The sequence below is a fragment of the Jaculus jaculus genome, chromosome 14, assembly GCF_020740685.1.
Source record: "Jaculus jaculus isolate mJacJac1 chromosome 14, mJacJac1.mat.Y.cur, whole genome shotgun sequence".
Taxonomy (NCBI): domain Eukaryota; kingdom Metazoa; phylum Chordata; class Mammalia; order Rodentia; family Dipodidae; genus Jaculus; species Jaculus jaculus.
In genome coordinates this window covers 69,959,943-69,972,603 of record NC_059115.1, presented here as the reverse complement: position 1 = coordinate 69,972,603, position 12,661 = coordinate 69,959,943, and the positions used below count along the sequence as shown (strand labels likewise).

Below are 12,661 nucleotides of genomic sequence, written 5' to 3'. Positions count from 1 at the left end.
GCTCAAGGCCATAGCTACTTACAACGTGAAGACTTTGTTCCACTCAGGATTAAGATTTTTGTAGACAGTGTGTGTTAGCAGCCTATCATTGTTCACTTCTATGACGCAAAATGGGTCACTTTTGCCTACAAAAGATTTAGGGAGAACGTTTTTAGTATATATAACACCCATGTTCGCATTATCATGATCACAACCATATCTCCTTTCCAAAAAAAGTTATAGTAAACAAAAAGTAAAAGCCTAAAAAGTAAATTAAATAGCAATCTCAGCAAACCAGTTAGATGTCACTGGATGAGATTCGTAACTGGTGTGGCTTGGGGTGACTTAGAACCTAAGACCAAACGATAGAACTGGAATTTCTGTTTTTTTTTTTTTTTAAAAAAAACCAGAAATAATACTATGGCTGTCAATCATGCAGATGTGCCTAGATCAGTTTTTATTTAATTCTAGTATGGCCATTTGAAACATACAGGCACTTGATCTGTTTTCTGTATGTATACTAGTACATTGAAATAGGGATTTTTTTAAAGCAAGTTTATTCTGAGAAAATTTTGCTTATTAAAGAATTATAACATTTTGAGCTGACTGTTGTTGAGTTGCCTTTTCTGAGATAGCTGTAGACTCATGAGAAGGAAAAGGAGACCTTCAGAGGTTGAAAAATTCTGCCATTTGAAGCTTAACACCACAACTAATCTGCATTGTAATGAGCTGTGTTTTTTCATAGTCACTGCAAAGAAAAGATTTGGAAGTTGTCATCTGTTTACAGTGACTCCTCAATGCCACAGTCCTGTCTTGTCCATTCGGCAAATTATGTTTCCTGATGTTCTCAAGATATCTTTTTCTTTTAATGTCGTGTCCTGTATCATAAGACCCCATAAAGTGAGAGGCTCTGTGGGGCCAGCATTAATGATATTAGTGCAGCATGTAATTTGTTTGATACCTTATACAAATGACAATGAAATCAATATTTAGACAAAGCTGTCCAGAGGTCATATCTTTTAAACTACAATATTGATTTAGACTACATAAGAGGTTAATGTGCATATTATTAACTTTAATGATAAAGAATAATTGTTTTAAATGCATTGTGAATTGTAGTCACAGTGGTTTACACTCATGGGAAAGCATAAATATCATTGAAAATTTCAATTAAATTTTAATGGGGAGGAATTTATTAGCTATCGGTGACAGATAAACAATGTATTCACATGCAGCAGTGTATTTACTTTCTATAGTATAATATTTCAGATGAGCTATGCAGACTCTGACTCACTTTTAACTTATTAATCTTATGTTTAGCAAGCTTTAATATATGTATATCAGTTCAATAGTAATAGAATCCAAGATAACAGCAAAATTTAACATTATGATAGTTTTCCCAATGTAGTCTTGAGAATCATTTTCAGCAAATAGTTGAGAACTGGGAATCTTCAAGCTATGGTGAAAACTTTACTACTAATACTACTGCTATTGTATTTTCTCCCAACTTTACTGAATCTCTCTACTTTTACTTACCTTTATTACCCTCAGTTCCATGCATACCATGGAAGATCATACGGAAAAGATTTTGTTCATTAAAACACATTGCAATGCTTTACTGACACATCAATAACTTTCACAAAATTTTGATACCAGAATAACAGCACAGGTAGAAACAGCACTTGATGTGTATTTATAGTCAAGCTTCTAGCCAAGATCTCCTCTTGTAACATGGCCATATTGTAGCAGTCAGCAGGCAACAAATGTGGAAAAAAGCAGTTACTTCTAATTGTAGATTAATATACGTAACAAACTTTCCTTGCCTTAGCGTGTACCTGACAATGTTTTATAATTCGGAGAAATAGCAGTGTATAAAACAGTAAACAAATGATTGTTATCTTCAATACACTGAGGAGGAAGATAAGGACATTCCACACTGCCACCAGTTACAAGTACTATGGTAGAAAGTGATGGGAAAGGTGATGGAGAACATTGGTGTGTACACAGAATTTTCAGATGGGCTACAGAAAAGGTCTTGGTAGCCAAGTGGCATAAAGATAAGGTACAGAAAGAGCAAAGCAGTGAACCTTGGTTTACTAGGAAGAACACATCCTGTAGAGGCCAGAAAAGCCACTGTACCTGGTACTTCCAGAAATATCCAGAAAGCCAATGATCTGGAGGAATGCCTTGAGGGCGTGTGCACAGATGACAGGCAGCGATGAGGATGGGATAGGGCTGTGAAAAACTTGGCTTCACTCTCAAAGGAACAAGGAAACTGTGGAGGAATTTGAGTTGCGGAATGATATAAGATAACCTTTTTGTTTGTTTGTTTTTGTGAGGTAGGGCTTCACTTTAGCCCAGACTGACTTGGAATTCACTATGACATCTCAGGGTGGCTTTGAACTTACATTAATCTTCCTACCTCTGCCTCCCAAGTGCTATGATTAAAGGTATGTGCCACCATGCCTGGCAAGATAGTTTTTGAGTTGGGTTGTGATATGACATGATAGCTTTTTTTTTTTTTTTTAAAGAATAAAGGAGGAATGAGGGAGAGGAGAGGAGGGAGGGAGGGAAGGAAAGAGAGAGTGAGCGAGAGAGAATATGCAATGCACAAGGTAGAGAAAAAAAGTCAAAGCTGTTCTAATAATACAGGAAGTGGAAAGTGGTTCAACTCTGGGTATATTTAAAGGTAGAATCTTCGCGATTTATGGATATTAATGTTGAATAAGCTAACATGCTCTGATAGTATTTAAAGATGGAAAACAATTCACTGAACTTAGACCTTATTTCATTTGGGAACAGGAGTGAGGAAGACAAAACATTCAGCAAGGGATGCAATCTGTTTATCTCTAGAATCTGACAAGAAGACAATTTAAGCAGAGAGAGAACAGGAAAGTTTATGTTTAGTTTATATTCACCTTTCTTTTCTAAAAAGTTATCCTTTTGTAGTATGAGAAGTAGATGTCAATACCAGGTCACATTTCACATCATTTTTTATTAATTTTGAAGGTATTCTGTTGCTGCTGTGTGATCACAGGCAATTAAAAACCATCAGCAATTTCTAACAAAATAATAGCAAAGTAGAATATCAAATTCTATAAATTTAGCACTAGAATGCATACACTGCAGTTTTATTTTGAAGGAAGTGCCTCCACATAATGTGTTTACTTGGCTTGCTAAATGATGCTTTAAGTGACTGGCTTTCCAGTTTCTAAATTTTTCAGGCTTGATTATCTGCCACTTAAACAGAAACAATCAGAGAAATACTAGTGATGGGCCTCGCCATAAATTATCTCCTAATTATTCTCCCGTCTCATCCTTCTATCATTCCACTTAGATTTTGTGATATGTCTCTCTGCTTGCTGAGACCACCTGAGCTGCTTATGGAATGGAATGCTGATAGCTTACGTGTACTATATTCTGCAAGATGCTTGGAAGTGACACCAGCCGTTCTCTGTGATGTTCTCATTCAATACCAAGTGGCTAGAGGTACAAGAAATGAGGACAGTGCCCAGTGTTGATGCATAGTTTATTTCTGATCATTTTTGACAAATTATAATATAAATGGATAAGTTATATAATCGCTTAACTTCTTCTCACTCACTTTCTTTTTTTTTTTTTTTTTTTTGCCATAACATCAGTGCACACCTGTGGATAACAATGGGTTTTTCCGCCATGACCAGTCATTGTGGTGATAGTGTCTATTTTTCTCCACAGCAATGCATGATACCAGAGAATTTGGTTTGGAAGAAAGACAGACACTGCTGCTGGGCTGAGGGAAGGTTGGAGCCCTAGTGCAGATTGCTTTAACTGCCATGACAGCTAGGAGAGAATCTTAGCCTTCCTTGAGAATATAGCAATTTTCAATGTTGACACTTTTCTAGAGAGAAATAGGAAGGCCTTTTGAAGCATTCATTACTTATTGAATGCCAGCTCTGCTCACCCCAGAATTGTAAGTATGATTAAGACATAGTTGAGCTCTCAAGGCACGCACAATTTAGTGGGCACGATAGGCATGCAAATATACATTTATAATGCAGGCTTGTAAGTACGGTAATAAAGGGGAGTGAAAAGTGCAAAGGGAGAGAGGAGAAGGGAGCGCATGCTTGTATAATTTTAAGACAGAAAAGGGAAAGGAAGCAGGGAGCTTTTCTCCCTAGATGACCCTTGAGACATACAGCAACTGCACATCTCTCGTCAACAGCGTGGAGAGTGACACACAAATTGTGGACTTCGACAATTTGTATTCGGAAATACTTAGTTCAAATCTACTCGTTTATCTCTTTGAAATGGTCTATGCAAAACAAACAAACAAAAATCTAGAAAGGTGTGACCTAAGTGCTACAAATAGATACTTAAAACTGTTATCTTAGGACTGAGGTGTTTACCCATCATCTAGTTAAACACTGCAGGCTTTCACTTCCTGTGCACTTTTGATGGGGGAGGAGAAGTCTCCCAAGGCAGTTGACAGTGATTCTTTCACCCTATATCATAAAACCAAATATACAACTAATATCAAAGCATATAACCTATTACTTTATTATTTTCTAGTAAATCCATTTTTACAATAATAAGACAAATATTAGAATTGTTTCTAATGGGCATTTAAAAAATTATTGAAAACAGCCCCATCGATTCAATAGGGGGTCGAGAATGTCTACTCCTCTCCTCTTCGTCCCTGTTCTTTGGGGTCACAACACTGACATATTGATAGAGAGCTGTGGGAAAATCTGCACGTCCCTCCATCCCTCATAAACTTTCTACCTGATTTGTGGCAGATGGATGACTTCAGTTTGTTCCAACTACTAGCTGGAGTATGAAAGTCACCCAAATGATACGGAATGATGCTCTTCCTCCTGGAATGGAGAGCTAATCCTGATCCATCAAGAGTAGGCTTTGTCTAGGGCCGTTCTGCTGCTGACAGGTGGCATAGATTGTTGGATGTGGTGTGTAATAAAAATGTGGGAGGTGAGAGGGACCTACTGATCATCTCTTTGTTGACACATCTCTGCAAACGCAGAAGGCTTTCAGTAGCGTGGAGAGCAATCCACACCCAGGGAGGCCTTTCATTTGGAATGACCTTGCACAAATTATTCTCTTTGGTTTATTTTCCTCAGTTGCCCCTACTTGAAGTGACTATATTTTAATCTTTTTAAAAATTGTAATTGAGGTTGCCATCTGTCCTTTATGCAAAGCAGAATTTCAATTATGACATGTAACAATGCTTCAGCTGTGTTAATTCTATAGGGTTGATCAGAGCGAAAGTCAACAGACATTTAAGACATGTTCCAATTTTCCTTACCACTGGAGATGGGGCTTTGACCTTAGGGTTCTCACTCACTGACCTAAACATTTTAAACACCTGATTGGTCGAATTACATTAATTGACACTCTTTCCACTAAGTCCCCATTGGGTCTGAGTCTGAGCTGAGTAATAATAATGGGGCTTCTCTATTCTCACTAAGTCATGAAGCAGGTTTTGTGATGGAGGAAAATTCGACGCTTTGAAAATCATGACTCAACCTCCTAAATCTAATTTTTCATTTGAGAATTTTCATATTCATATTCATATTTCATATTCATTTTTCATATTGAGAATTTTATCTTGCTTCCTTAGCACCTTAAAATTTAAAAAAAGTTGACCACATATGTCACTGTAAATTTTAATATAAATATGGAAATTCTGCAATAAAGGAAGACTGAATAGGAAATTATTTATACTACAACCACACATTGTATTATTAAGCAAATACTTATCGGATGCCAACAATGTGTCAGACCACATCTCCTCCCTCACTCACTTGCATAGGCTTCATTGTGGGGAAGAGGTCTAGGCAAATGACTGAAGGAAGTGGAGCGGTAACCAAAAAGATATCCAGGGAAAATAGATCCTGAAAGTGGGGCAAAGTAGACTAAAAGTTCAGAGAACTCAGAGAACTCAGGGACTCTGATACCTGAGCACAATGAGCAGTGGGCGGTTAGTATACAATTTCAGAGAAGTGACAGGACCAGGTCATGGAATGCCTGGACGTTACCTGGAGGTCTTTAGTATGCAGTCTGCAAAAATGGCTGCCATTGCCAAGACCTGAATAAATCACATGTGATTTTAGATTTCATCCAAGTCTTGAGTCAAGTTTCATTATATAAGATTGTCTAATTCTTAGTAGGGTATTTAGTATACCCAACTCCCAGCTACAAACACTAGAAGGGCTCCCTAATGACAGTGGCAAGAAAAATACCCTCAAAAAATGATTTGAACACTCAAGAGGCAACATCACCTTTTCCTTGGCTGAGAACCACAGCCCTTCAGTAGCAGTTCTTACACATTTATAAAATATAAATTGCTTAAAAAGTTGTAGATCTCAAGAGCTTTTATGTGTGTTATAACACAATTGCCATTTTAGAAATTTAGAAAAGGACTATTAAAATGTTATCAGTGTACGATCAATTATAATAATAAATCTACATGATGTTAACATGAGAGAGATAAACATTATCACTCTATCATATGGTTGTGAAAGAATAAGAGTGAAAAATACATTATATCAATATTATTATAAGACAGTTTTGGCTTCACAAATCTCTGAAACTGTCTTGGGGGTCTTCAGAGATATGTGTGTCACACTTTAAGAACTAAGAGCCATGTAAACTTGGAGTCTTGAAATAGATACAAAATAGTATTTATAAGATTGCATATAATAGATATGTTGCTGGTTTCTAGAACTGAACCATTATGGTACAGTATTAGGAGAGAAAACAATGAAACACACACACACACACTTTTTTTTTTAAAGAACAAAAAGTATTGTTGTCTTCCTTTGGAATTATGTTTTTGTATTTTTTTCTTCCATGAAATATTTCATTCAGGACAATTTTATTTGCCTTGTTGCATAGTACAGTGTCTCAGGATCAGAGGGTTTCAAAGGAAGACTTAAAGCCGTGTTGAAAAGCTCATTAGGGTGACTAGGTGGACATTCAGACTGCTACAACTATTTCAATGAAGAAGAAATTATCTTTTCCACTAAAATTTTCTGATTAATCTTCTAGAAAGACATTCTTTCTATGGATCACAAAATCATTTCTATGACTCATCTTATATTAGATTTCTCTTCTGTTGTAATGTAAAATCCTGACTGAGTTCATCAATGAAAAATGAAGGAACAGCTTCCATCACGCAATACGAAATCAAGGTTCACTACTTGTATATGTGTGATGGTTATTGTGATTGACTTCTTGAGCAATATTCTAGCCACCCTTATCTTTTCTTTAAAACTCTTTTCATGGGCTGAAGAGATAGCTTAGCACTTAAGACTTGTCTGTAAACCCGAAGGACTCAGGTTAGATTCCCCAGGACCCATGTAAGCCAGATGTACAAGGTGGCACATGTGTCTGGAGTTCATTTGCAGTGGCTGGAGGCCCTGGTGCACCCATTCTCTCTCTCCCCCCTCAAATAAATAAATAATACAATTCTTTTTATTATTTGTGAAGACACACACACACACACACACAGAGCGAGAGTGAGAGCAAGACAGACAAACAGACAGAGAGAGAGAGAGAGAGGGAGAGAGCTATGAATCAGGGCCTCTTGCCATTGCAAAGAAAGTCAGATGCATACAACACTTTATGTACCAAACAAATGTTTTTAAGTGTCAAGCCATCTTCCTAGCCCCCTATCTCCTCCTAGTGTCTCTTCCTGAAGTACACAGTGTCAAGAAATCCTAAGTGACATTTATAGGCTCCTTTGCAGCTAGGGATATGCAGGTGGCTGAGGCAGAATGAACAAGCTATATTGGCCTAAAGCTTGGCATTAGAATCAAGTTAATTGTGGACATGAGGAGGTCACTTTGTGGCCTCTGACTGTGTGCGTGAGTTGTGTAAGATGCTACCACATGTCTTCTCAATTTCCTAATGTGGCAAGGGCAACTACTTCTCTTCCCATATGGCTTTCATGTTAACCTCTGGGAAAAAGAGATTAGAATATGTTTTCTTAGGCTCTTTCTGCCAACAGAGTCTCTGTGACCCATTTAATACTCTAAATAAATACCTTTCTGATTAAGTTTGCTAGAAAGAAGTTGGCTCTCTGAACATGAACCTTGGTTACTACTCTCCTTGCCAGCTCTTATCAACACCTTCCCTGTACAGACCTTGGAAAAACTGGCAAAGTAAATCATATCCCTTCAATGTCCACCTTTGGGAGAAGTTAGTTGGTGGCTTCAAAAGAAGGATTTAGATCAGCATGACTATTCTGCTGATCATGAGCTGTTGTGCATGCATGTGCACATGCACATACATACATGTATGCACATGTGTGTATGTACTTAGATCACATATCATTTTGACTACAGTTTTCTGAGCTATAAAGTGAAGATAAGAACAGTATTTAACCAAGTTGTGCAATTAGCTGAGATGGTTATTGTGCCAAGTTCTAGGCAGTATCTGATGTGCTAGGGGCTCAATAAATGTCTGTTGTCATTATTGGTAGTATTAACAGTATCATTATTCTCAAGTTATTTTCAATTTGATTTTAATACCCCAGATTTCTCAGTTGAAATATGTTTGTTTGCATTCAATGATATTTTTATTTCAATTGAAATATGTTTTTTTTATTCTCCGTTTTTTTATTTTAATTTAATTTTTATTAACATTTTCCATGGTTACAAAAAAATATCCCATGGTAATACCCTCCCTCCCCGCCTTACTTTCCCCTTTGAAATTCCATTCTCCATCATATTACCCCCATCTCAATCACTGTACTTACATATATACAATAACAACCTAAAAAATATGGAACGCTTCACGAATTTGTGTGTCATCCTTGCGCAGGGGCCATGCTAATCTTCTCTGTATCATTCCAATTTTAGTATATGTGCTGCCGAAGTGAGCACTGAAATATGTTTTGGTTAGTTCACCAGTATCCTTCTTGAAGAGTAGCTTCCAAAGCTGGATTCCTACCCTAGAAGTAAATCTTCATCTACAATAAAGTAGCATTTTCCACATTACACTTTTATTCAGCTAACAAGACGGTGTAGGTATAGTTCAATTTCACAAAGCTTAAATTCAGCTCAGAACCTAAGGCCTCCTCTATAATTTCTACCATTAAAGAAAACCATCTCTGTTTTTACCCAGGAAAGATTTAAAATTTTTATTTATTTCAGGTAGGAGTGTGTGTGTGTGTGTGTGTACACCAGGGTCTCTTGCCACTGCAAATGAAAGCTTGTCTGGCTTTACATGGGTGACTCAGAAGTTGAACCCAAGCTGGTAGGTTTAGATACAAGCACTTTTCACCACTGAGCAACCTCCTCAGCTCTAGGCAAGAGTTTAAATTCATGTAATTGATGTTTATTTTGTTAAATAAAGGCAATTATTTTAGTCCATACATATATACACTTTAACAGACTGAAATAATAGTCATATATATATGTATATGTATGTATGTATGTGTATATATATATCCAATTTATATATATATATATATATATATATATATATATATAAATATATATAATGTTTATGGTATTGCATGCATATATTAGTCTCAGATAAATGAATCAATTAGCTCTCCTGGCAAGTCTGATAAGGAAGCAGTTGATTATCTTTTCATAGTCATTAGTAAATGAACAATTTGGAACAAGGACAAAGCCCTGTATCCTTCACTTAGTATCCCATTGACATCAATCTTTTAATCACTCCTTGGGCTTGACTCTTCAGCCATTTATAATTCTAGGTATATGATTAAATAACTCAAATATTCTAGCAAGTAAGCTTTTTTCTTTATTTTTTTTCAAAAAACCTATATAAACTCAGATGGCCTCTATAGCATTTCTCTCATTGTTCCAGGGAATGAACTGCTCATTTAAAAAGGTATATTATAATATAGCAAAATATAAATATAGTTTAAAGTGATTGTAGCATCTGAAAGCATTTCTTTAGCCCTGAGTGAGATCCTGAAGCAAGCCTTCCAAACCAAATCAGCAATTCTCTATTTCTTTACTCAAAGGATCATTCTGTAATCTTAGTTCCACAGAACCTGATTAATTATTTTACAGTATTTCTCTTTCTTTTATTTCCTATTGATAGTGGGACCACCACTTTCTGAGCCTATAGCCCTTCACCTCTAGAGTATATCAAACCCAATTATTAATCTCTTTTGTCATCCACTTATTCTTCCAGGGCAGTCTCTCCTACCCATGTGACTTGCATCTGAATCCTACATGATTTCTGCAGTTCTGTTTAAAACACTGTTTCAGATGCAGGCCACACCAGCACTTGTGCTAAAATCATAATTTTCATTCCTGTTTTCGTATATATTTGATATGAATTGTTCAGTTTTAAAAGAATCCCTTTGTGTGTCTATAGTTAGTGTTTTATAATGAAATTACTAAGTAAAGAAAATTTTATTTCTAGGTAAGATGTGCCATAAAAGAGGAATAGTGTTTTGCCATGCTATTTTTGTTTAGTCTTAATCTTAACAAAGAGATTTATAGAATAAATCACCATGCATGCCTACATGTATGTGTACAATGTTGATTACTAAACTACATTCATTATCATGATAAGGTGGTCAGATGTTTGTTTTTTTTTGTTGTATTACAAATTGGATAAAATGTTCTCTCAACACATACTACTTAAAAGTCTTCTATGGTATCGTTAAATAGCAAAAGGGACATCACTAAATATCATGGAAATAAAACATGCATTGAGAAATTTTCAATATACTTTGTGTTGATATTTAGTTTTTTTTGGGGGGGGGCTTGACCAATATAATATTAAGATGTTAAAATAATCAAACTTAAGTACACATATTTCTTTAATCTGTAAACTATTTTGCCCCTGGTAACCCACAAATATGAAGGACTTCCACTATCATTTAAACAAGCTATTCAGTGGAATTATCTAGAGTTTAAAGGTTGTATATGTTCTCTTCAATCTTACTAAATATGATAATAGCCACTATAGGCCCAAACTATTAAAAATTCAAACTGCTACCATCCTATAGAAAAACAACTCTACCACTTCTCCTGATGGAACAATTGTATTCTGCAGGACACTTGAAGCACCCACCACACATATCTTATGCATCTGCTAAAGGAACCTATTGAGGGTTTTATTTTATTTTATTTTGGATAATATCTTGTCTAGGTTATGTGTATGTGCTTGGGATTTCTCCAACTTTATATAACACTTTCCAGGAGCAGACTTGCCTTTTTCTGTACAGCTGCCTTTTCATTTTCTGTTTCTGAATAGACCCATAATGTTCAGGGGAAATGCCAAGAATAATACATCCCCATCTCTGTATAAAATATACCTTCATGACACACTCAAGCTGGAAATCACAGGAACCAATAAAAATGCAGGCAGCCTACTGATAATGAGGTCAGAAATACAAATAAATTTACTTTTAATGAAGACTGGAGGCACAGTAATCAAAGTGTTAAAATTCATTTCATGCATACCTCATTTGCTTCTTAGCTGATATTTACCACGCGGTTCTGTGAGAGAGATGCTCCAGATAAATGGCTCAATTAATTGTACGAGGTAGACCTCTTTGAGCCTAGCCGGAGCTGTGAGCTCTTTATTAAAAGCACTGTTCTGTAGCCCCTAACCTTGTTCCTTGACTCCTCTCTGGTTTCCAATTTAAACAAGTCCCCATGCGGCCCGCTCTAAAGGGCTTTGTCTCCCTGTCATTGTTAAGAGAGCTGAGGCATCCTGGAAGTGTGAAATCAGACCTCATGAGTTGAACGGTTCCCCAGGGAACGCTGGACTGCGCAGAAGGTCAAAGTCATGGGCCGGACCATCTAAAAGTGTCTGATCGCCCGTCTGTGACACAGCAAGTTGGGTGGGGGCTGGACTGAAGAGGACTGAAATTGAACACATCTTAATTAAAGCCCACAGACAGCAAAACAAAATGTTTTCTAGGCAGCCTGTCAAATGGGGCTTAAATTTAGCTCTGCTAATGAATCTGAGCTGCTAACTGTTATTTCTTAAGATAATAAGACTCTCACGGAAGCTGATAAAAAAAAAAAAACAAAACTGTAGCATGTCTTTTTCTGCTGTTTTGTTACTTAAATATTTTCCAACAATGTAGACAGTTATCCAAAAGGAAAACATGGGAAAAGTCTATGCAAATAAAAGGGTAGGTAGTAAACATCTCTCTTAATAACTACTTGGTTTCCAGACTATGGAGCTGGTGAGTCACATGTCTTGAGGTGAACTCTAGTTTTAGAAAAACTACATGCTCATTTAATGGGCCAGTTTCAGCACCAGATTCTGTATGTTGTAAAGATCTCTCTCCCCCTCTTTTTCTCTGTCTCTCTTTCTTTCCTCTTCCTCTCCCTTGTATTATTTTCTCTCTTGAAAGATACAGCATATCAATTTGCTTGGGATGAAACAGTATTAGCATTAGTATTAATATTAGTATTAGTGCACCTTTTAAAGCAGTGAAAAGATAAGACATCTTTTGAAGGGTTTCACAGATCTCCCCTCTCACTGTTTCTGAAGGCAAGTGGCTGGTCTCCCTGGGGAGGCTATGACCTCTTCCTCAGGAGGAGGAGGAAGAAGAGGAAGAGGAAGAGGAAGAAGAAGAAGAAGAAGGAGAAGGAGAAGGAGGAGAAGGAGAAGGAGAAGGAGAAGGGAGAAAAAAAGAAAAGCCACAATCCAGGGGAAAATGAAGGGGAGGGACTGA

At 36.7% G+C, this 12,661-nt stretch overlaps 1 protein-coding gene and 1 non-coding gene across 10 annotated transcripts in view; both read right to left on the bottom strand.

The window, feature by feature from the left end:
* Mctp1 (multiple C2 and transmembrane domain containing 1) overlaps positions 1–12,661 on the bottom strand; it is a 427,275-nt gene that overhangs the window by 169,467 nt on the left and 245,147 nt on the right. For all 9 annotated transcript variants that reach the window (XM_045134043.1, XM_045134044.1, XM_045134041.1 and 6 more), the window contains one exon: positions 23–125. In XM_045134043.1, the coding sequence (XP_044989978.1) occupies positions 23–125 (103 nt within the window). The remainder of the gene's footprint in view (positions 1–22; positions 126–12,661) is intronic.
* Positions 8,758–8,864, bottom strand: LOC123455016. Its single transcript, XR_006633640.1, has one exon. It is a non-coding gene; the product is annotated as a U6 spliceosomal RNA (small nuclear RNA).